This window comes from Rhipicephalus microplus, chromosome 9 (genome assembly GCF_043290135.1).
Source record: "Rhipicephalus microplus isolate Deutch F79 chromosome 9, USDA_Rmic, whole genome shotgun sequence".
Taxonomy (NCBI): Eukaryota; Metazoa; Arthropoda; class Arachnida; order Ixodida; family Ixodidae; genus Rhipicephalus; species Rhipicephalus microplus.
The window spans coordinates 30,492,760-30,519,023 of record NC_134708.1 but is presented as its reverse complement, the minus strand read 5'-3'; the positions used below and the strand labels follow the sequence as shown (position 1 = coordinate 30,519,023).

At 47.1% G+C, this 26,264-nt stretch overlaps 1 protein-coding gene across 2 annotated transcripts in view; it reads left to right on the top strand.

The window, feature by feature from the left end:
- The window catches only part of LOC119164960 (uncharacterized), a 98,802-nt gene that overhangs the window by 845 nt on the left and 71,693 nt on the right, over window positions 1-26,264 (top strand). Inside the window, exon 2 of one of the 2 annotated variants that reach the window (XM_037417158.2) lies at window positions 8,508-10,537. The exons of the other annotated variant lie outside the window; for it this stretch is intronic. Within the exon in view, the coding sequence (XP_037273055.2) occupies window positions 8,508-9,464 (957 nt within the window). The 3' untranslated portion in view covers window positions 9,465-10,537. Of the gene's footprint in view, window positions 1-8,507; window positions 10,538-26,264 lie in introns of those variants that run through there. 2 annotated transcript variants of the gene reach the window in all.

Genomic DNA, 26,264 nt, shown 5'->3' with positions numbered 1-26,264 from the left:
ATGTCCCTCCACGTGCAGTTTTTTTTTAACGACCACTTATTTATCTCCTGCAATAAGTCATTCGCCGGGACCACGGTGCGAGACAGAATGTCAAGTGCAGACGACGCACCATATTTCGTGAAGCAAGCCTCAATGAAACCCCACCGCTATGATAGAGCGACGAGATGTGAGAAACAGGAGTGCTTTTATGCAAGAGCTGTTTAGGATTGAGGGTTGCCCCGCCGCAGTGGTATAGTGGCTAAGGTACTCGGCTGCTGACCCGCAGGTCGCGGGATCGAATCCCGGTCGCGGTGGCTGCATTTCCGATGGCGGCGGAAATGTTGTAGGCCCGTGCGCTCAGATTTGAGTGCATGGTAAAGAACCCCACGTGGTCGAAATTGCCGGGGCCCTCCACTATGGCGTCTCTCATAATCATATGGTGGTTTTGGGACGTTAAACCCCACATATCAATCAATCAAATCAATTTTCGCCTCCAGCTACTCGAACAGAAATGCACGAGAAACCTGCGCACAAGTGTACATAAGACGAGTGCTAACTGTCACAATTCGTACTTCTTTGTGTGCAAGCAGCATGCTCGTTTCGCAAACGCGGCAGCGAAAGAACTGACTTTCATGCTTTCTTTATCCACAGTAACTTCAAAGCTAACTTGTGGTGAATGCACAAGTCTATAGAGTTACGAGGGAGACCGAATCCTGAGATGAGCTCGCACACTAGTGAGCCTCAGCGCTAGATAGCAGCTATACTCAATTTGACCACGCCATGTCGAGGCGCACGCGCCTAACAACACGTGGAGTGGCACGACCTTTTGAGCGAGTGCGCCCAACGCATTCTTTTCGGGCCATCTTGATACTCAAGACGAAGGGAGTGAGCTCTGAGGACCGCCAACGCTCCACGGCGTAGTTCTTAGCGCCATGCACTGCGGATTGAAAGGGCGCTGGTTCGACGCCCCACAACAAAAGGTTTTCTTCTCATTTGATTGCGATAGCAATTTTATGGACAGTCTCGGCCTGTTTTTACCATTGCCAAAGCTGCCGTCATGCACTGTATATGTATACGTACTCTTATACAGGAAAACTCGGAAAGAAAAAGAAATCACAGCATATCTACGGATTAAATCATGATGAGTGGGGTGAAGCGTCCGTCCGTTCGTTCCTATTTTTGTATCAAGCTCACCCACCATTAATCCTGTTCGGCTGTTGGGATCTAGGACGGTGTGCGTGAACGATGATGCCACCACAATGGGTTGGGTGACGTTAGAGCGTAGGAGCTATCGCATTCCGAATGCTGAGCTGACACGAACAACCGCATTTACAAGTTTTTACATAGAAGGATATTACATATGCATCACCAAATCGTCGACTGGCGTCTCCGGGAGGTCTCCCCTATTCATCGAGATTGGCCTTTTCCTCCATTGATTATGGCCGATGGCGAGTGGGCAAGGAGTAACGCAGAACCAAGCCCGATTGGGAGAAACATGGAAGATGCCCCGCTGAGCACGAGCCGTTCTCGTTGTCCTCGCTCGCCCTGTATTTCTCTCCATGTGATTTGCATTCAAAGGTGTCCCCGAGGTAGGGACATCTGGTCAGGCAGTACCCACAATGCTGCTGCATATGCAAGGAACGCCCACGAAAGCTTCTTCGGCATGGTTCACACATGGGTGTGGTCCCCGTGGATGGCACTACAGCCCCCGTGCTTGCAGTTCCCCCCTTTTTTTTCGGGTAATGCAGTCCCGATAAGAACAGCACATTCTGGACATGTTCAACTTTTATATATGAATCTTATTTTTCTTTATTGAAATGTGGGCGTTTTGTTATTGTGTGTTCGAGCATGCGCTCGTCAACCGGTTGGCAGGTCACTAAATTTTATATTTGACGTCAGCTAGTGACGAATGACGTCAGTACGGCATAAGGAGCAGATTTATCGGCAAACAAGTGGCTACAGTGCCATAATGAAGAGAGATGTGTTCGGAACACGAGGAGGGCTCATGTGTCCTTTGGGCATTCTTCGCACTTGTTTTGAAGCTTGCGTTACATCGGCGAATCATGGCGTTGAATATTAACAATAACCAGGAATTACTGGGGTATTATAGGAGCCAAAACATCGATGTGAGTATGGGGAGCACGGTAGTGGGTGCTCCCGAAATTTCGACCACTTGACGATCTTCAACGCAGAACTGAATCCAATTACACAGGCTTGTAGGATTTCACCTCCATCGACATGCGGCTACCTTGCTCCACTTCCACCTACCGAAATAATACACTTCATTGCAACCCACAATTCTATCTAGCTGGTACTGGCATAAAACCATGTGTACTTTTGCGGATGTTCTGCGTAAACTACTACCTATCGCCACGTTCCTGCCTCAAGTTTTCTTATGGCTCCGTTACACTGTAAGTAATTCTCAGCGCAAACCACACCTGCAGTGTTACAGAAGCTTGCCTCGCCACGGTGGTCTAGTGGCTAAGGTACTCGGCTGCTGACCCGCAGGTCGCGGGTTTGAATCCCGGCTGTGGCGGCTGCATTTCCGATGGAGGCGGAAATGTTGTAGGCCCGTGTGCTCAGATTAATGCGCACGTTAAAGAACCCCAGGTGGTCGAAATTTCCGGAGCCCTCCACTACGGCGTCTCTCATAACCATATGGTGGTTTTGGGACACATATCACCACATATCAATGCCACATATCAACCCCACATATCCACCCCACATATCAATCAGTGTTACGGAAGCTTCAGTGCTGTAGTACCGGGTGTTCAAAATTAAGCTTTATGATTTTTTTTAAATTAGGCGCTCGAAGGCACGTGAGAACCACTTGTGCAAATAAGTTAAGCGGCCAGGGGGACAGAAAGTTAGATGATAATTATCGCTGTCAGCAGCCCAATTAACTAAAATTTAATAATTAACTTTTTACTGGCTGCGGTAAGTTGGCATGTTTATATTGAAAAAATGTAGGCAGTGGTGTTTGTACACAGTTTCAGTTGGAAGATTTTTTCTAGCACGCCTGTGTTCCGAGATATCCGGCTCCAAAGTTTAATTGTCTTTCGCACGATTACGCATGCAAGAGGGTGAGGGTCCGCGCAAAGCTCCTCCCTAAAGTGACGCATCTGTTGCGTGTGGTGTTTAGTGTGTGAAGAGGGTGGAAGCGTAGGCATAGGTGATAGCAATTACCCTTGCCCTCTTCGGCCGTCGAAATCAAAAATCGAAGAACGCTTGCAACCAGTGTCGTAACACGCAACTGCAGAGCCTCTAACGATAGTGGCAGATACCATGCCGAGATAATGGTGCGAGCGGAGAATCTGGATGCCAGTGCGCGTGCGTAATAATCACTAGAGAAGCATGCGTGGTCGTTGCCTGGGCTACGCGAATAGCGTGACTGCTGATGTCCGAGTACTGTAACTTTTATTGAAACAAGAGCAACAACTCCACCAATAATAACTGAAACAGTTTTATCCTTGCTAACGCATATTTCCTGCTGCTACATAAGCATATTTCGGTCATGCACAAATCTCATCGAAACTCTTCACCTCTCAAGACGTCAATGCCCCAAAAAGTGTTCAAAATGCCTGCCTTCGGCAGCAACGCAAAGCATGAACCGCTGTCGCGTCGACTCGATGACTCGGCGCAGTACTTCTGCAGGAATACTCGCACAGGCAGATGTTATCCTGTCCTTCATGTCATTAACATCGCTGGGCTCTGTTACGTAAACTCGATCTTTAACGTAGCCCCAAAGGAAAAAGTCGAGCGGAGAAAGGTCAGGTGATCTTGGTGGCCAAAACATCGCTCCTGCGCGCCCAATCCACTGTTGTGGAAAACGTCTGTCCAACCAGTTCTTCGCCCTGGTAGAAAAATGTGGTGGTGCTCCATCGTGCTGAAACCATACTTGGCGCAGGTCATTCAGGGAAAGACTGCAGACAAGATCATCAATGACAACACCTAATATTTCTTCTGTGTACATCTTTCCGTTCAAGTTGTCCTCAAAAAAGTGAGGTCCGATGATCCTGTCCCCGAGTATGCCGCACCACACATTCACACTCCAGCGAACTTGATGCTTGTGCTGCCTCAGCCAGTGTGGGTTTTCTTGTGCCCAATAATGGGCGTTGTGAAGATTAACACTTCCATTTCGGCAAAACCGAGCTTCATCAGTCCAAATTATTCTGTGCAAAAAGTCATTTTCTTGATCAGTTTTGATGAGGCCCCAATTGCAGAAGTCAACTCGCCTTTCAAAGTCCGCCTCATTTAGGTCCTGATGAAGGTAAACGTGATATGGATGGAACTTGTGCTTTCTTAAAACATTTGTGACTGTTCCGATGCTGCGACCGCACTGATCGGCAATCTGTCGGATGCTGAGCTCTGGCATCGAGGTTACGCACGCGACAACGTCGATTTCAAAGTCTTCATCGACGATTGCCTTCCTGGTCCGTCTCGGAAGGTGGACAGAGCCTGTTGTGCAGAAGCGTCGAAACAGGTTTGTGAAAGTGGGCCTTGTTGGAAGGGGACGGTGTGGGTGGCGAGACGCGTAAAGCTCCATTGCTAACGAAGCGTTGCCATTCATTTCAGCCATTGCAAGCACCACGTCTACTTTTACTTTGGTAGAATACCTCACGCCAGAAGCAGCCATATTAGCTCGAAAGGACTCCACGTGGATTTCCTTGGTAGACCTTCAATGCAGAGACGCTGTGCTCTAACCGGAGGCACCCTAGTGCAGGACGGTCCTGCTAACGCGTTCACAAGAAGATGTCTCAGTGTGATCTAAAGTCACGAAAAAACGTCGCGAAAAATGGTCTCCTGTTATCGCGTTCATCAGGATCATGCGTAAGGCTCATGGCGCACCGCGCTGTCACATTTTGATTTCGCCGGCCGAAGAGGGCAAGGGTAATTGCTATCACCTATGCCTACGCTTCCACCCTCTTCACACACTAAACACCACACGCAACAGATGCGTCACTTTAGGGAGGAGCTTTGCGCGGACCCTCACCCTCTTGCATGCGTAATCGTGCGAAAGACAATTAAACTTTGGAGCCGGATATCTCGGAACACAGGCGTGCTAGAAAAAATCTTCCAACTGAAACTGTGTACAAACACCACTGCCTACATTTTTTCAATATAAACATGCCAACTTACCGCAGCCAGTAAAAAGTTAATTATTAAATTTTAGTTAATTGGGCTGCTGACAGCGATAATTATCATCTAACTTTCTGTCCCCCTGGCCGCTTAACTTATTTGCACAAGTGGTTCTCACGTGCCTTCGAGCGCCTAATTTTAAAAAAATCATAAAGCTTAATTTTGAACACCCGGTATATCGTTTTGTTAAGATTACGTGCAAAACGCGAACGTCACCTATTGTGGAATCTACATGGCCGCTAACGATAGCACTGCAATATCTTACGGTGCACATGTCTGAATGCCGACGCGCTGCAGTGATTGTCAGTTCATCGATGGCCGACGCTCTGTTAACCGCAATCAGGGCCAGTTGTGCATCGCTGTTGTCTGGCCATTCATTTGCCGGCTACATGTTCGGCTCGAATAAACATTTTTCATTTTAGACAAGCCGCCTCTTCCTTCGTCATCGTCACGACCCCGCGACCATATATCCTGCAAACTAGACGCGGAATTATTAGGGAGTTCACCATTTACAGATGGCAGTGCAGTGCTCAACTCGCATCTCTATAACGATGTAGCGTCACGTGCGGAAGAGCACGGGCAACATATGCTGTCACAACTACGCCACATCTGAGCATGCGTGCCACCAGTGATCAGCCTGCCTTGCAATACTGATCCTTGTTTATCACCGCGGATGCAACAACCGCTTTGGCCGTCGAAAGCACTCTTAACCATTTAGCGAAAAAACAAAAAGCAAGAAAAAAAACGAGGGGAACCATTCTCGCTGTGATATATCACGAAGTTAGAATGAATGAATGAATGAATAAATAAATAAATATATATATATATATATATATATATATATATATATATATATATATATATATATATATATATATATATATATATATATATATAAAAGGGGCTTTCCGGACTTTTCTTTTTTTTCTTTTGGTTATATAATGTTGACAGCGCTTCGATGGCCACAACAGTCATTGCGGCAGCGGAGATAAAGAAAGGTGGAAACTGCAAGGCAGGCATGCTCAGAGGGGGGGGGGGGGGGGGAGTGGTTCTGTTGTAAGAAGGAAAAGTGAGCCCCGTAACTGTCTGCTTCAGGGAGCGACGCCTCAACAGTAGCTCACAAGGAATGGGGGGTGAGGAGGGATTAAAAGGATAGGAATAAATGTGTACAGAGAGAGAGAGAGAGATAGAGATGAGGTAAGCGTGAAAGCGTGACAGCCACGACACATCGAGGGGATAGGAGAGATAGGAAAGACGGAAGCACGGTCACAGGAGTCCGAGGACGGGGCACCACTTGCGAGAGCTCTTGACGGCGTCAGCAGATGGTGTAGAGCCAGTCCAGTAAGTCAGAGCTACGCTGTCGTCGGAGATCGGCGTCAGGAGATGACGTAGGGCGAGCCCAGTCGGCCAGAGCTACGCTGACGTCGGAGATCGCGAGGGCACCACCGTTCGGCATGGAATCTCAGATGTGGCGTATTTGCGACTACATATGTCACTCGTGCTGTTCCGCGAGCGACATTCCATCTTTATAGACATGCGACTTGAGCACTGTACGCTCTTTTTTTATAAAAGGGAACATGCGAACGCTTGGCCTGTGCTCTGCAGCGGCTGCCTACAGCACCATCAACCGACAAATGAAGAAAGCACGTTTGCTTTTGGCGTCATCTATGGCCAAGCAAGATAACGAGTCATGGCCGGTAGATAAGCGCTGCTAGATTACGTTCCCTCACCACTCGTGCGGCGAGTGATAACGGGGTATCACTGCAGCTTGCGCCGTGGTTGAGCGCAACATTTTATATGTTGACAGTGGACAACGCACTACAGGCGCGAGTCGCGACGAAGTGCAAACTAGCAGCGCTTGTCTACCGGCCATAACTCGGACGACAATGTACTATCGGCGTCAAATGAAACCCGAACAGCGGAGCGCATGTTTCAAGCATTAGAAACAGTGTAGTGTTGGCCGTCCAGTCATCACAATTGACAGGCGTGCACATCCGGTTTGGCAGCCCTGCGCGATCCCCCTACAGTGCGTTTTCTCCGTTTCTGCTCTAGTTTTCGTATGGTGGTAATGGTGGCCATCGAGGGCGTGCCAAGCGCTTTTTATCGTATCACTCGCAATTCCTCCTTGCTTTTACTTCAGCGTCGCAGTGCAAACGGTGACTTAGTACGATAAAACAAAAAAGGGAAATATAATCGGTTTGCGGTTGATTTTCAAATGATCGCCGTATCTCGTTCGCCAGCGCTGCTTCACTTGCACCCCTTCTTTCAGAGACCGATCCGAAAACGCATCACTTTAACAAGAAATGCCGAGCGTTTCTGCAGAAGAAAGAGTGCAAACTTTGTCGCTTGACCGGCACGAAGTGAAACAGCGTGAAATCGCCAGCATTATGAACCGACCTTTGTACACTATAAATGGCATTAGCCAGGAATTCCATGATGATGGACTTCGTGATGACAAAAAGTGCTACAATACTCGCCTTTGGCTGCAGTTGTTTACCACCTGTGTTTAATTTTATTCCTTTCAAATACCATAAGTGAACACAAGCAGAAATATTGCACTATAGAGGGATCGCGCAGTGCTGCTACACGGGATGTGCGGGCCTGTCTGTGCCAATGAATAGTGGACGGCACGCACTATGCCATTGATAAGGCTTGTGCCACGCGCTCCGCTGTTCGCGTTTCATTTGATGCCGATAGTACATGTAAGGACAGAAGAGACGTAGTATATGAAGCTTATTAGTATGAAAGTTTAAGAAGCTGCAAACCAGTCACGTTCACGTCTCTCATAATCATACGGGGGTTTCGGGACGTTAAACCCCACATATCAAATCAAGCAGTCACGTTCATACTACCCAACCTGGTTTTTTGGTTGGTGTCTGATTGCGCCGCAGATATTCAGGAAGAGGTTTCGGCTCTGCCTTTGGTTTTATATGTTGAAGGAAGCGAAGTGATAAAATCGTTCGGTGAGTACTTCTGATTCGGCGCACACACTTCCACCGATGCCCTCAACGCGGCTTGGCTGACCTTTAAATTTAGGATTTCTGTTCTTTAATATCTAAGTCCAAATTTTATTCCTGAAAAATCTGCCTGTCAGAAATCATTTCGATACCGAAACATGAAAAGTGAAGCGAATGTAAACCCTACCAAAACGTTTTATGAAGTTTCTTGTTTTCTTTCTATCTGCTGTTTTGCGCTAACCTCTCGTTCATGAAAAAGTTTTGCTAGTTTCGCTAGTTTCAACGCAATCAAAATTATGCCCTCAGGGCTTATCTTTAAGCTCTATCATAGTGCCTATAACTTGATTTGCTTTCCCATTATGCTTATACCCAACACATACGTGGTTTCTCTGAAGCTGCACTGATTGTTTTTATTGTACGTCTATTTTACAGGCTCACTGCTGGAATGAAGCCAACGGCTGCCAGCTTATGGGAACCATCGAAGCTGTGCTGCAGCACTTCGATAGAGAGTGCGCCTTCCACGCTCTCAAGTGTCCACGCTGCGAACGAACACTACTGCGAATGGACATTGCAGCACACTACGTCGCCGGCTGCCACCGGGGTGCTTCTTACGGAAGTGCAGTTCAGCTGAACCAGCAAGATAGTTCATCTATCAGTTACGAGAAATCAATACCAGAAAAGTTGTCTCCTCTTCAGAGGCAAGTGTATGGACTCTCCAGAACGTCAGACCCTGCGCGTTTCAATGACATCTGCCACACGGTCAGGGCATTTGAAAGCAGATGCTTGCGCGCAATGAAAGACGTCGAGTTGAACGTTGCGTCGATGTTGACTCAGCAATTGAAGATTGGCCTGGAAGAAGTGAAGATACTTGTCAGAGACCCCTTAAGTGATCAGTTTTCGTGTCTTCAGAGCCAAGTGAACGAAATATTTGAACATTCCAGGCCGCACGACGCCTCCGCAGTGCAGGAAGTGGTACGCGAAATTAGAGACGCACAAAGTGAGTTGAAGCGAGATGTACAGGCAACGTCACAGTTAATGGGGAGCATGCTTAGCGACAGCGCAGATAAATTCAAAAAAAGCCTTACAGCCAAATTGCAGGAACTTGTACAGGCGCTAAAGGCACGTGAATTCGAGATGAAAGAAGGAGTGAGTAAGGTTGAGGCTAATCTCTGCAGCAAGATCACGGAACAACAGCAGTCGCTGAAAGGAGCCCTCGATTCACACAAAGATATATCCACCGAAACAGAGACTCCCGTTGCCGTTCCTGCTTTGGGAAGAGGGGAAGTACCGCTGAACTTGCAAGAGGGGTTATTCCTGTTGAAGCTGGAATTGTTCGCTCACGAAACACTGAAGATGGTGGAATTTTTGCGGCAGGATGTTCATAGGTGAGAGAAACAACCGTGGGTTTCGGTTTATACCGCCGACTGGGACACTTACGACGTCATGCGGCACAACGTCTCTCAATATCCATGCTTCGGCGTGACCCTGAACAACGCTGAAAAGATATTTTGTGCGGAAAATGAACTTTCCATTGTAGCAAATTTCGTGCACCGCAGGGAGATGCACATTCAAATTACCTTTTATTCTTCTCATCCCCTCGAGCCTTGGTTATTCATTTATGTAGATTGCGTTAAGGCTTTCGGAAATTCCGGCTTCCCTTTCACTAAGATCACTGTACAGGCTGATGGGCGCCCTTTTCATGAATACGGTGGGCAAACAAATTGTGCTACATGCTCCGGAAAGAATATTCCCCATCTTATTGCCAAATTTAAAGTGGAAAAAGAACAACTCGCTAAAGACGGCGTCATCGAAGACGGAGAACTTGAGTTGCTAATCAAATTTCAATAAGTGCACAGCTACAGTCCACACGCAGCGCACGATTATTCTTTATTACACATATGCCTATATGTGAAATATTGTGAAGGCAATGGTAGCGTTTTTATATTTTGTCTGTTGCTGAACCTCTGTTTTTGGCTTGCCAATTGGACGCGGCATTATTTCGTCTGTAAATTTATTAAGTAGAAAGCAGAACACTCTGTTACTTTCAACGAGATTTGGGGTGTGGAAGCATTATCACATATCGTAGGCCCGAAGTGGGTTAGTTTCGGGGTTGCAGAGTTGTTGATTTTATGACAGGCACCACTACGCACTCCCACGTGTAGAACACCCTTGCTTCGTTTTCTCGAGTTCGCAGTGCGACGTTCACTTGCGTGTAGGTTGCCATAGATGAGTTGGAAATATGCACTTACAACACGAACAAATAGGGGAAAAATGCTTCTTAAAGGATTGAATCTATTGGCCACAACGAGATTGGACTGTAGCGTTGAGACCACTAACCTAGCGTGGGCTTTAAAGTTTGATGAGATGCCCCGCCGCAGCGGTGTAGTGGCTATGGTACTCGGCTGCTGACCCGCAGGTCGCGGGTTCGATTCCCGGCTGCGGCGGCTGCATTTCCGATGGAGGCGGAAATGTTGTAGGCCCGTGTATTCAGATTTGGGTACACGTTAAAGAACCCCAGGTGGTCAAAATTTCCGGAGCCCTCCACTACGGCGTCTCTCATAATCAAATGGTGGTTTTGGGACGTTAAACCCCACAAATCAAATCAATCAAAGTTTGATGAGACGCACTGTGGAATGATGCGTGTTCGAAAAAAAATTTTTTCGTAATATGGCTACACAAGACATTGTGACAGGCTATACCTTTGTTTTTGAGGGCATGTAAACATGGTTGTATAAAGGGTTTCTAATAGTGACGTTTGTACTTTTTTGTTATGAGAAAGAGTGATATTTTATGCAAGGGATTAACTACTTAAGCACTCGTTATTGCAGCACCCTGCGGACATCGGCCGACCACTTCAACTGCTTTTTTTAATTATGAGCTGGCTATTTGAATTCCTTTCTCGATTTGTAAAAACAAGATGCGAGCCAACAGATGGAATAATGCAGTCTGGTAACCAAGGTAAACAGTGGAAGTACCTTGGACTATCTGGCCGAAGTTTCGATAGGAAGACCGATCTTTGTTAAAGGCGCCTTATCATCCTTGACGTGTTAGTTTTAAGGGTGTTGTAGCGACGTCATTTTTGAAAAGAAAAAAAAAACTATAAAACAGAAGAGTACAGTCCTCGCTTCATTTCAGGTTAGGTGGCAGTCATTCAAAATGTTCTCGGAGAGGGGGAAGAAGGAAAAAAATACAAACGCAAAGTAGGAGTGGTGTGCTGCAATGTGGTGGCCGCTACAGACACGAACGAAGAAAAAAAAAAGCTTGAAACTTCGAAGCCGGCATACGGTCAGCGCATTCGGCCACCACAAGCTGCTTTTTTTTTTTGTGCGTCCTATTCATAGGTGTCCGAGAAAAGGCGTACGCCGCTGTCGTCGGCAACTCTTTGTTGTGGCCGCACGCGGCGACTGTCTGCCGGTTTCGAAGTTTCAAGCTTTTTTTCTTCGTTCGTGTGTGTAACGGCCACCACATTGCAGCACACCACTCCTACTTTGCGTTTGTATTTTTTTCCTTCTTCCCCCTCTCCGAGAACATTTTGAATGACTGCCACCTAACCTGAAATGAAGCGAGGACTGTACTCCTCTGCTTTATAGTTTGTTTTTTCGTTTTAGATGGCCATTACCAACAGGAACACGTGCCACCACCAGGAAATGACGTCACTACCAACCCCCTTAAAACAAACACACCAAGGATGAGAAGGCGCCTTTGACAAAGATAGGTCCTCCTATCGAAACGTCGGCCAGCCTGTCTGAGGCACCTCCACTGTTCACCCTGATTATCCCGCTTTGTCGATTTGTGGCATACTTTTTGTTTGTAGGAATGCTCTCGAAGTTTTGTTTTCAAAATTTTAATTTATGTTTCTGTAATTGAAAGAGGCATGTGGGCAACTGAGAACCATTGTCTTAATACATTCATTAGATTACCTATGAAAAAAATGCGCAAAGAAAACACAGGCAGGAACATACGGGAGAAAAATAATAGAACAAAGCCAGAAGATTGCGTGTAACGCTAGCGGATTGTTCAAACGTGACCGCGATATTTTCTGCGTGTTGAAGGCGCTCGCTGTGTTGACACTTCAACCTTGCTTGCCCCGTTTTCTGGTTGATATGTGGATAAAAATACTGTGCTGAGTATTGCCTGAGGAACTACCACCGATGAAAATGCGCTTACCAGCCTTGTTTGCTAGTTTTCGAAACACAAATAGTAAAATATTAAAGCAGCTTCGCATCAGGTGTACCAAGACTGAGAGAAGTGCACAGCTGGGAAGACTTTCTTTAGGAGCGAAGCTCCTTAGGCATGGATCGTGTGTCTTCGGTTTGTAGTAGCCACCTCTCGTTTTAGTCCTTGAAATGTCCGCTGGGTGGCGGTACTTGTATATGATGAATATATATGATGAAAAGTTGCGAGGTGGCGCCACTGAATATTCGCTAGATGGATGGAGAGACAGACGACGGGCAAACGTACATACATACAGACGGACAGACGAACGGACGTACAGATGGATGCATAGAGTTTTTTAATATACACTAGATGGAACTCTGGCGCTAGTGTACATGGGAGCTGCAACGCACGGCGCTTCACTGAGCATGGGAATGATGGGTAGTACACACATTTGTCTACTCTTCGTAGTTATGGCCTGATTTTGGCTCCGTGTGTGTTCGTGTGGCTTGGAGCTGTTTTCTCACGAAACAAAAATCGTCAAATGTTCAGTGGTGGCGCTTCACCAAATTATTCTTTTAGACTTACCATTCCAAATCGGGTCACGAAGTTCAAAAGGGTTGAATATTTCTTTCAAAACAAAACCGAAACACAGCAAAAAACGAAGCCGCAAGTACGATTCACGGCCCGCAAGTATGAAGACTAGGCAAATGTGTGTTCTACCCTTCATTCCCATGGTCGCTGAACGCTTGCAGCTACCGAGTTCCCTATAGTTAAGTTTAGGAAACTCTATGAATGGATGGACAGACAGGTGGACGGACAGGTGGGCTGATGGCCAGGTAGACGGCTGATTGATGGTTTACCGTCAAAACCCTCCACAGTGGAGTGACATGTCTATAGAGTCAATGGGGACGAAAATTAAAAACTCGTTGCTAGCGCTGTCTTGATTGCGGCGGCAGTTGTAAAAATATTAGAAAATTACTATTTTACTGACAACTGAACACGTTTTCATTATCTTCTGCACTCAAATAGCTTTTTTGAACAAATACCTAAATATATTGTTTGTGTAAGTTACAGTTGCGTATAAAGCCGAGTGGGTTTCAAAGCACGAGGCCGTTTTGATATGCCGTTCGCATAGCAGACGACACCATGGTCGTCTGCTTCTGCGTCATGACTGTTCCCCGCTCGTTGAAGCCTGTCTCAATTTACCTCGTTTATATATAGTACAATGCGGTAAACTACTTACTAGAAGCTCACAAGTATCTTGCATACTTACTTTAGTAAGTGAGTGATGGCGTATGCAGGCCGTAATAATTTGTTTTATTACGGGTTGATCGATGTTTACATGAAATAAAGGTCCCATAGTAACGTTTTAGCATGTACAGCAGTGAACAATATGCGTGCATCAGCGTTCATGTGCAAACATACGTACTACGCATAGCCCCAGCGCAGATGGCCGGAGCACTGAAGCTGTCCAGTGCTGGCTGATATATCCATTGCACTCCACGAAACGTTCCCTGCAGTAAGTAAAGGTATACCGATAACATTCCAGCACTTCTGTAGCTGAAGTTGTCGTAACACCTCATAGAAAGTATTCGGCAAACATTCTGTAATTAATATCAACGTATCCACGCGCCTTTCCCGAGTAGTGCGGCACGACTGTTTCTATTCTGGTCCGTGCTACCACTTCCAGTGCGTCACTTTCCCATTTTCTACGCGTTCGCGCTATGTATTCTTCTAAATACCTAAAATTAAATGAAAAACGATTTTTATGCTTACCATCTTCAAGTCCTGCAAATAAAATTGTACAAAATTGACCCGTATCTGCATTTAATCTGCAAATGTCGTCGATATACGAAGAGAGTGAACAAAACATTTATTTGATGTTCTGCGCAAGAAAATCGGTGAACGGTATACCGGAGACGCTGCGTTAGAGGGCCTCGAGCGTGCTTCGGAGGCGAACGAGCGGATCAAGCCACGTCACACGTGAGACATGGGCGCCATCTGGCAGTTTCTTTTGGACAAAAAAGCGCGTGGCCGTGCGCGCCCGTCTCGGTGGTGATAAGCTGTAGAACGTGAGGCGACGGGTAGGTGCCACCACCATCTCTTCTTAGCAAAGCGTTAAAAACACTTCCCGTTCCGTGCAAGCATTGCATGGTAACATCGGCGTGATAAGCGCTACGGGCCTTATTATTACCTATGTATGCGTTTTCTAGCAAGAGATGCATATGCAGAATATATGCGTTTTGTTATAGAGCCCCAGGCATGCGCAATAATTGCTTTTTAATTGACAATTGCACAAGCATGAACGCTCAACCTTGAGCAACATTGGTGGTCGCTGCGGATGGGGTCGGCCGTTTCAAGTACTTAGTGACGGTAAGAGAGGACATACAGACAAATGTACAGATAGACGGACGGACGGACGGACGGACGGACGGACGGACAGACAGACAGACAGACAGAGAGACAGACCAAAATTTTTGCGACGAAGATCCCCAAGAAAGGTTATGGTATTTAAAAGGCTTAGAAGGCGTTCGTTTGCCGTAGCCGGCGGTGCGCTGTCATCGTTTCGATGGTGACGACGTCTCACGGCGCGGACGCGAAGCTCGCAACATGCCACGGGCCTGCTCTGCGAAGCTTCACCCCACTCATCATCACTCAATCCGTGAATATGCTGTGATTTTTTTTCTAAACGCATAGAACAACCAGTACTCCAAACCGTATGTGTGCCTTTGACAATGTAACTTGAAAGAGCTCTGCAACGTTTTTTTTTCAAGTGGCCATGCATGAGATTCACTGAAGGAGCTTTTTGTTTTGTTTTCTTGCTCCTCCTGGCGGGAGGTGCTTCAATGTTACACTCATTGTGGGGGCTGGCGCTGACAGATGACTGGTGAGAAACTACACTCTGGCCACGTTTGAATTCTTTTTTTAGGGCCTGGAAGCACCTTAGGGTCTAGGCTTGTCCGTGGTCTGTTGTGCGTTGTACGTTTTGCGGCACAGCACGTTTAAAGTACTCAATATACGCCCACAATTATACCGGTGTCACACGGCCACTTCTAATCGCGATCAGGGCTATACGAATCAGTTTTCCTGATCGCGATCAACTTCATGACCACTGCTACACAGCCCAAGCTAATCCGGTTCGAGCTTGGGTCAGATGAAATGCCCCAAGTGGCATTTGCGCGCCGTAGAACATGCCACTGACAAATTTAGCGTACGGTATATCTATAGAGCCCTTTGTTATTTGTGCGAAAACCACTCGAACGTCAAAAAATTTGCGTGCCACTACAATAGTAATTTCATAAATCCGTCATGCGATAAAATTTTCCCAGCACTTATCTGTATTGCTGGGTGAGACTCTTAACCTTCGCTTTTATTTCTGATGGCCCCCGCTCGAAGCCGTGTAGTGGCAGCGAAGCGTCAATGTCGTTTTACGCGCTGGTCTTTCACTTCTGGGGCCTCAAGTCGATTCCAGTCGCTCCTGCCAGCGGTCAATTAATGCAAAGGTCTCTTCATTCGACCACGAAGTGCACGTACATTGCGGCGTAGTCAAAAGGCTTGCGACGCTTGTAATCAGTTCGCTTAGATGTGCTTTAACAGCTTCGTCGGGGCGAGAGTAGAACTAAGCGCTGAAGGCAATGGTCGACTGCTTGTCGTCTGCTTCTCCCGTTACTACATGTGGTCGATGCGAATCTTAAAATATGCAATACTTCAGATATTGTTCGAACTTAAACAGTTTAGAATTTGCATTTTTTATAAACATCTAGCAGTTTCAAAGTGTTTCTATTGAAGTATGCTCGATTTTCTTGTTTATTGCGCTTTCAACAAGCTCGGCTAGGGGGTGCAGACGACAGCGCAACCTAGAGTTACTGTATATGCTACCTTTAGGTAGCAGAGTTGCGCCAAGGTACGCAATGTTGGGTTCAAATGTCTTGCGGTAAAGCCCTTCACCCCCTGCGTAGGAGCAGCACTCGCGCTTATAGCGTGGACTTTAATTTTTTCCTTTCTTTTTTTTTCTATTTTTTACGAAGGTACGAGGCAGACTCAGTTGCTTTCGTCATGCCTGGAAGCCTTGATTTTATGTTTAGTTTTTGGTAAGTAATAATAGAAAAACGTGCGTCAGCTCATTGAACCAGTGGTACATATATGTATATTTATAGTAGGCCACACATTAGCTTCGGCTTCTTTTGCACGGTTTTTCCCATTTACATGCATAAAATTATTTTTTCACGCTTGATCGGTACCGAGCCAGGGATGAAATATTTTCCTCACGTTGGGCTCATTCGTTAACTGTGTGAGTTAACCAGCTAAAGTTTGGTAGTCTTCAAGTGAATCGAGCTGGATAGCGATCGAATGTGGCCGTGCGAAGCCCGCGTTAAGCGCGCATCTTGTATTACGATCGTATTACAATCGCGGCTTACGACAATTGATGTGAATCTTCGTTCAACAACCCTATCGTGTCCAGCGTTCTTTTCGCTTAAGGTTTCAAAGCTGCATTCTATTCACGCACCAGCAGCAACACTTTGCCGATTGAAATAGTTCTAGTTTAAATTCTCCCTTTAGTTTTAGGTTTTAGCCGTTAGACTAATTTGGACGTATGCAGCTGACACACACTGCCCAACTCTGCATGTGTAACGTATTCACTACTGCATGTGTGGTTAATACAAATAGAGCAAGTTTTGCAGTGCCCTGAACAGATGAAAAAAAAAGCCAAGCGCATGGGTGTTAGCAGAGAAGTGGAAAAGGGGTCCTTGCCCCACTCAAACCACCACAGCACTTGCTCTCACCCAAGCTAGACCAGTGCTCTCGCTCTCCCTAAGCCGCAATGCAACAATGTTCTGGACCCCCAAGAGAAAATCCTGCCGACAACAATGGCCAAGCATTTATTCCTTCCGACTGAACACTGATCTTTCTATAGCAACACCGACTGAACCCGCGTCTAATCGCATGGGCTCTACGTAGTACAATTCAACACAGAATGCATTTGCTGCCGCTTTTCTTGTTACCAAAAGGCAGCACAGCTACATTACTGAAGAAGCGCGGCGAGAATGAGAACAGCCGTTGTCAACCCTGCTTATTCTGCCCAGAATCTGCATAGCGTTGGCTTCTCCGCAGTGCAAACAACCACCTATGATCACGTGATGGCGCTCGGCGAATAGGGGTGCTGAACTCCTGTAGGCGGAGCGAGTGGCGCCCGGAAAACAGCGGCGCAACTTTGTCACCTAAAGGTAGCATATACAATAACTCTGGCGTAACCACGATCTTTCAGGCAGGTTGCGATGCACCGATCGCGATAGTCTTGATCCCGATCACGCCTGATCGTGATTAAAAGTGACCGTGTAGCAGCGCCTAATCTGGGTCATGCTTAATCCGGATCAACATTGATCGCAGTTAAAGGTGCCCGCGTGACATCGGTACAACTTTCATGAAATAGGGAAGCACCAATCATGCCGCTATGCTATTCATCATTCTGCTGATGAGCTACACATTTGTAAGGTATTACGCGCACTTTATTTGCGCTGTGGCATGGTGGAGAATAAGTGCGTCTCAGACTACACATTCGGTTCCTGCCATGAATGAAAATGAACGTAAACGTGCTATAGCCCGCGAAACTAACGCCGACGCAGAAAGCAAGCTTACTCGGAGATGACACTTCGGAAAGTGGCGGCCAAGCGGCAACGCCGGCAACATGCTGCCCACAGAGGAAGGCGAGATTGTATGCGGTGGCTCAACGACAACGCAGACAGCGAGCTACACCGGAAGCGAGCGGGGAAGCGGCAAATAAACGCCTCTCGGCTCTAGATCACGAGCGTCTGGTGTTTTACGCATGGCAACGGGCAGATCGGAATCAAAGATCAAGTGGTCAGCATCCCGACAGACATTCAGAAAATGCTACAATGCCTTCCTAGAAACGAAACTGACGACGCAGCCACCGACATGAACATAAAGCGAAAGCTGATAAGTAAGCCCAACTTAGTCAAGAACCGTAAACATTAACGCGTGCTTGAAAGACCTGCAATACTTAACCATGTTCAAATACCTGAATATAAAGGAAACAGTCTTTGTCAACTTAAGCCTAAGTCCAATCGAACAACCGTTGGCTCAACATTTAACGAATCACACAGAAATAACAATGAAAGCAAAACCCAATGCAGAACTCAACACAAAATACCGGTTATGACAAATAATACATTGTATATGCTGTACAAATGCGTTGTCACTGACTCACATGCCTGGGTGGCCGGGGAATTTACCACAACGGAGCTTCGCACACTCATAATGCTTAACTTTGTGGAGATACGTGCATTTCTTTAGCGCTTTGTCGTCATGGTGATGGTGAGCACTTTTGGAGGAACATCGTCAGCTTCAAAGGAGGGCTCGCTTGAAAAGTGTGCACGTTAGCGTGATATGTACTTCAATACAGGATTGCTGTTGCTCCATTCAATACTCTCTTTACAAAAATTACAGACTTTTTGCGGTACTATGAGCTCTGCTAATCGAAGGGGGTCACCGTAGTTCTGGCCCGAAGTTTATAAAGAATGCGTTTAGGAAAAATTGCAACATATTCACGGAGTGAATGATGATGAATGGGTCAAACCGTTCGTCCATCTGTCTGCCTGTCTGTCTGTCTGCCTGTCTGTCTGTCTGTCTGTCTGTCTGTCTGTCTGTCTGTCTGTCTGTCTGTCTGTCTGTCTGTCCGTGCGTCCGTCCGCCTGTGTATCAGTCCGTCCATTCATCTATCCATGCATCAGTCTGTCCATCAACCCGTGCGTTCTTACGTGCTGCCGGTCATACGTCTGTCTGTCTGTCTGTCTGTCTGTCTGTCTGTCTGTCTGTCTGTCTGTCTGTCTGTCTGTCTGTCTGTCTGTCTGTCTGTCTGTCTGTCTGTCTGTCTGTCTGTCTGTCTGTCTGTCTGGCTGGCTGTCTGTCTGTCTGATGCTGCCGGTTACGCCTGACGCAGGACAAGGTTAGACTAAGAGGAGCTTTGCCCCTAATAAGTTGTGAGCGTTTTAAAGCAATACGGACACTCTACTAGAGTAGAGCAATAAGCTGTACCGGATACGTAGAGGCTTGGCCATGTGTTTAAAAAAATGGCAGTGTATCGACGGGGTGAATGATGGAGAGTGGGGCGAAGCATCCGACCGTCCATTCGTTCTTGCTTCCGTCTATCGATGCGTCCGTCTGTGTGACAATCCGTGCGTCCATCCGCCCATCCGTGCTTGCATCTGTTCGTGCGTCCATCTTTGCGTTTGTTCATGCATCCGCTCCTGCGTCCGTCCATGCATCCATCCGTCCGTGCAACCAACCGTGCGTCCGTCCATGCATCTGTCTGTGTGTGCGTTCGTCCATCCAGACAATACTCAAGTACCATCATCCAGCGGACATTCCAAGGACTAAATGAGAGGTGGCACACGCACACTTTCTTACGGCTTGCGCTTCGTGTATACTTCCGACCGTTAACCTCCTCGAGTTAATGGTATATACTAGTTCACTGTATTCATGACATTGCGGCGCAACGCTCGCTAAACCTTTCTAAAACCAAGGCGGTTACACCCAGCGAGTATAACGTAGCAATTAACCCTTTCTTGTCAGATAGTGCTCAATGTACATGCCAATTGCTGCTAGTGGGGAATGAGACAGGAGAATTCGGCTTTTAGTTAACGCGCACGCTGCGAATTTTTTATCGTTCAACAACGTACAGGAGAAATCTCCCACCAGCACCACCTTGCAGGTCAAGGCGTAAAACATGTTACGCACTACTACGAGGGACGAACGGGTGCCGCTTTAAGGAGCTTCACCCCTCAAAAAAGGTCAAGAATGCAGAGCACTATGAATTGTACTATGTTAGAGCACGCTAAGGACTGACCGGACCTATGCCATGTGTTTAGAAAAAAGGGGGTAACGATTAGGAGTACTAGGTACTCTGGTATGGGAGAGCGTGAAACTGTCCCGTGGGCGTCACATTTGTACAGACGGAAGAGTACTGGATTACTAAATTGGGATACGTATATATTTGCAGTTGTTGCCACGCGACTGCCTCTACCTATGGAGTAACGTTTTGATTGGAGCCAAGTTGTCTGCGGTGGCACTACGCACTCGCTACCGCACTGGACCTTCAATGTTACTCTAGCGAAGTGCGTCAAACACTAGCGAATATGTTCGTATGTTCATTACGGAGCATCATATGTTGTGACTTTCTAAGCAACACTTCATTGCCGCCATGTTTTTTTAGTCTAAGCCACATGCACTTAACAAAACAAAATAAGCCACAAGTTCACTCTCAAGTACAATTAAAAATTTACTGCAGGGGTTAGCTAACTTTCTTGTCATGGTCGTTGATAAACAGCTACCAAGGAGAGAGAGAGAGAGAAAAAAAATGGCAGCATATTCACGAAGTGAATGATGGGGAGTGGGGCGAAGCATCCGTCCGTCCATTCGTTCTTGCTTCCGTCCGTCCATGCGTCCGTCTGTGTGGCCGCCCGTGCGTCCATCCGCCCGTCCATGCGTGCGTCTGTTCGCGCGTCCGCACGTCCATCTGTGCGTCCGTCCCTGCGTTCATCCATACAACCGCCCCTGCGTCCGTCCATGTGTCCATCCGTCGGTGCATCCATGCGTGAGTCCGACCATGCATCCGTGTGTGAGTCCGTTCGTCCATCTAGTCAAAACTCGAAGTACCTTCATCCAGCGGACATTCCAAGGACTAAACGAGAGGTGGCACACGCACACTTTCCTACGGCTTGCGCTTCGTGTCTACTTCCCACCTTTAACTACCTCGATTTCATGGTATATACTACTTCACTGTAGTCATGGCACTGCGGCTCAACGCTCGCTAAACCTTTCTAAAACCAAGGATGTTACTCTCAGCGAGTATAACGTAGCAACCATTTCTTGTCAGAGAGTGCTCAATGTACATGCCAATGGCTGCTAATGGGGAATGAGAGACAGGAGAATTCGGCTTTTAGTTAACGCGCACGCTATGAATTTTTTTATTGTTCAACAACGCACAGGAGAAATCTCCCACTGGCACCACCTTGCAGGTCAAAACGTAAGACTGGTTACACACTACGACTACGACTAAGAGGGACGAACGGGTGCTGCTATAAGGAGCTTCGCCCCTAAAACGTTTATTAGGTGGTCAAAAGTGAATGTCGGAGGGTCCCTTATTTCGTGAACCTTATTCCGCCAACTCATGGCGCGGACCTGCCAGGCTTAGACCATCTGCCAGGCCCGCGCGATGAGTTGGCGTTGGTCGATGAGGTCCGGTTTGAATATCGCAGCCTTCCACGCTTCACTGATGATGTTTGGGTCTGCATTTCATGCTGTTGCTTGTGTGGCTGGGTTGCTGCCTTTGCATTGAAGTAGCAGGTGGGCTTGGGTGTCTGCCACATTTCAGTGCGCGTAGATGTAGTCATATGACGTTGGTTTGAGGTGATACATTAGAACGTCATGCATAAATCTATTGCTTTCTACGAAGGAGAATTAAAATTTTTGTAATACCTTCTTGATTGCTAGGTGAACCCTGGACGATCTTCCATAAGCAATAAGAATATAGGCATTACGTCTGAGCCCACTGACTTGACGTAAGAAAGAAAGTAGAGCCACAGTGCATGGATGAATTTCAAAGTTAACAGAGAGCATTGCGCAGCACGGTGCTTGAGTTATACAACATTGCCGTAGCTGAAGCACAAAGTTTTCAGCGGAAGCTTTGCTTAGGACTTCTGACAGTTGCCTAGGCCTATGATAGAAGCAATGAAAATAAGTTAAATCAAGAGTTCAGTCTACTTTGCAGATGACCCCACATTTTCCTTCTGATAGAAGTTGCTATTTCTGCTTGTACCCCACCGCTCGACTCTCCCTTTTGTTATTTATTTATTTATTCGATTTCCATACATAGATAAACAAGGACACAGATTAAAGAGGGAGAAAGCAAGCTGTCAACTGCCACCTGGAGGGGCACAATGACTGCTCACTCTTTCGGGAGGAGAGAAGAAACAGAGGAAACAAAGATGAGAGAGAAGAGAGACGAAAGAAGATGAGGAATAAAAAAGTGACGAAGACTTCGACGAGTATGAGTAAAACCTAAATAGAAAGTAAAAAAAAAACGTCTATAAACGGGTGGCCAGGTCTGTTTAGTTCAAATATGTGGGGAGAGCTCGGTGAGCCTGGTAGCGTGGGTAAACAAAACCACTCGGAAAGAGGTAGTCGTCTAGGGTCGCGCACTCTAGTCCTGGGAATTCATATTCCTTAATCAGCAAAGACCGCTGCGTAGTAAATTTGGGACAGTTCACTACGAGATGCTCAAGTGTTTCGCAGGAGCCACAATCTGCGCACAATGGACTGTCCACACGCCCTTGAAGGTGTAATCGTTCACGCACCAGCACAGAGCCCACTCTTAGTTTGTGCAACAGCGCTCGGGAACGACGAGGCAAGCCACGGCCACGAACACGAGGAGGGAACGATTAATTCGCTACACGCTGGTCTGGGTGCTGCTTTAGGAAGTGTCAGCATAGGAGCAGACGAGCGTTGTTTATCGTACATAGAATTCTTGAACAATCACATCCATTATGGTAGCATGACGAAGCAAGGTGATCCGCTTCTTCATTGCCCACAATGCTCACGTACAAAGGTACCCACTGTGCAGCTAGGCATACCCCACGTGACAGAATATTGTCGATCGATTCCATGATGCTGCTCAGAATAGGGCTGTCGGTCTCCTTGCTGGTGAGGCTGCTAAGGGCACCACGAGAGTCGGGGAGGATGACAACCTTCGATGCTGGCAAACCTTCTTGTACGTACTTTAGGGCGACATCAATCGCTGCTAGCTTGGCCGTCACCGATGATTAGGGGTGCGGTATTTTAAACAACCGCCTGATATCGATTGAAAGGCAGAAGAAAGCTACAGAGGTGCTCAGGTCATCGCTGCGTACAAAAGCGTGCGTAAATACTTTTGCATGGTCTTCGAAGTTTTCAAATAAGTGTGAATGGGCTAATTGGTATAGTTCCGAAACAAGTTGGTCACACTTTTCGCGTATTACTGGAATTGACAGATGGGTAGGGAAGGCACATTGGTGGTGGTCTGTCGACGTTGGTAACTCAATAGTTTCGCCGGAAGAGCCAGTAACGCCATTGAACACAGCCGCCATTTTACCCATCCGAGAAGTGGGCTCCGTAACAGCCTGTTAAAGAGTGTCTTGCCATGTGGGGCTCCGTTCAGAGGTTCAATTAGGTGTAGCGCTCTCTGGTCAGCTTGCAGCCTTAGCGGAAACTGGTGTGCTTGAGTCAGTAGTGGAATGGATTGTGCTTCACGAGGTGAGCCAAACAGTACTCGGAAGGCAACACGATGATCCCGTTCCTGCTGAGAAAATAAAGCAGGCGGTACATTCAAGACTGGCAAGGCATACATTACTCAAAAGAGTACCGCTGATTGGTGAACCTGTAGCGCCGTCTTCTGATCAAGGCCATCACCCCTAGCAGTCAAGACGGCTACATACTTGAACAAGGACAGTGATTTTCGCCTGACAGTTTTAACAGCAGGGCGCCAAGAAAGGCGCTCGTCGATTATTATAACCAGGTAGCGATGTTGGTGTAGCCACTGTGTCGGTGTGTCTCCGAGGTAAAGCCTGCTAAGGCTTCGACGAGCTCGCTGCTTTGGATGATACGCGACCGCAGCTGATTTCGCAGGCCAACTTCCACCAAGTATTCTGAAGTTTCATTCAGAGCTCGCTGCAATATACCACGAAGACGGGGGTCATGGTGTGACAGACCACTGACCCAGAGTGCGATGTCATCAGCATAAATTGCTATGCCTATAGCAAAGTCACATTCTTGCAGTAATCGGCCTGGAAGTCCAGTAAGTACACTGTTAAAGAGAAGTGGTGACAAGACGCTGCCTTGCGGGACGCCACATTTAACAGCGCGAGGATCACTCTGTACTTCTCCAATGCGCACTTTCATTCTGCGCTTGGATAGAAAATCACGGAGAAAGTGTAACAGACGACCTGAAATTGCTACTTTAATCAGTGCACAAATAATCGCCTTACGTGGCACCGAGTCAAACGCTTGCTGTATGTCAAGAAATAGAACATACGCTGAATGTCTGTTTGCTCGAGTAGATTCAAGCGTTGATACAAGATCTGCTATGCTGCCGACGGCTGAACGGTGGGGACGCAATCCGCTCACGACATCAGGAAAGAAAGTGAGCTCCTGTAATCTGGCCTTCAGACGAAACAGCAATAGACGTTCCATCAGCTTCATAACATTAGAAGTTAGCGATATTTGCCGGTATGACTTCAGGAGTTGTGCAGGGCAACCAGGCTTTAAAAGTGGCTTCACCACAGACTATTTCCTTGTTTGCCACACTTTGATGTGTTCGTCCACGATACATTGATGAAAGACCTCATAAATGTTTCACAAGGCTTGGTACGTAACACCATCTTCGCCTGGGGCAGTGCGACGATAACAGAGGCTACGTGCATGACGCAGCACGGCCAGGGGGAATTATGCCTCATGCATCTCGCATGGAGGTCCATATAAAATTGTTACGAAACGATGACTGGCGTTGTCTTTTGACATAGGACAGGTGAAAATATTGGCAAAATCTTTCTCAAGAATTTTCGGAGACCATCCAGTCGTGATGCACAATGCTGTAGTGGGGTTCTTGCAGACCTCAGGTGTTCGTAGAGCCTTCAATATGCGCCATACACTCCCAAAACCGCTCGCCATATGCAATGAGCTACACAATGCGACCCAGCTTCTTCGACGAAGTTGTTTTGTGTGCCGCCTAATGACTGCATCTAAGCGGATATAAAGCGTCCAATCAGAGATTCTTTTAAAACGCTGTGCCTTCCTGTAAGCACGTCGTCGACAAGCACCTAGTTCCAAGAGCTTTAGGTCAGGGTTTGGCTTGTCTATGCTACGCAGTCACCGTACTGTAGTTTGCTGCAGACATTCACTCACTAGTTTGAACAGGTTATCGTGTGATGGCGCCCCCTCAATCAGCCGACGGAACTTGTCCCAATTTTTCCCTGTGTAGGTAGCACTCTGGCTGCTAGGAGACTTTTCTGGAACCAGCCAAACGGGCAGATGATCTGAACCCCGTGGGTCAGCTTCGCTTGACCAAGTAAGACGCACATCTCTCGTTGATATGGCGAGATCAATGGTAGATTGTTCCTTTCCTTTGTCGACAAATGTGAATGAGCCGTCATTAAGGGTCTGCAGATCTTGTTTAATAAGCTCATTGATTTCCACTCCACGACTGTCTTGTGCACGACAGCACCTACGAAGATGATGGGCATTCGAATCACTACACAACAGAAATGACGAGACGCACAGAGATAGCAGGCACTCCTGCAATGTGATCTCCAAATATCGCGTTGGCCGAAAATATATGCTTGCCACAGTCATAATTGTGTTCCTGAGATTAATAGTAACTGCTACACATTCAAACTCGGCATCGCAGAGGTCACTTGCGTCGATCACTGCGAAGTGAACATCAGATCGTATGTACAATGACGCTTTCAAAGCATTTCGTGGATGCGTGCTGTCTGTGCACTGGAAAGATGCACACGTAATTACCGTGCATCGGGTATTGCTGTGAACGCCCACGTAACCCGGAAGTCTGAGGTCCTCATTTCTCACATTGGTTTCTTAGAGAGCTATAAAACCAGGTGGATTCTTCATTGCAAGGAGCCTAAGAACGAGTTCAGAATGGCACGGTCGTAGATACCTGAGGTTACATTGCAGCACATAGGGACGGAACTTGCGACGGGTGTTCATGTTGCTTTTATTGAAGACTGTCGAAAACTGGAATGAGAGCCTCCAGATGTTGTGCGGCTAATGCTGCTGGCGTTTGATGACCGGCTATGGGAGATCTGACGACGTTAACAAGCATCCTAAGCATGGTTTCAAGTTGGGCGTCATCATCGTTGGCTGGAGCCCTTTCTGGTGCACTGTTTACAGTATATTCTACTGCAGACATGTCCTTGGCGGAAGCTGGCTCCGAAACTTTATGAGGCGTGACATTTGAGAAGATTG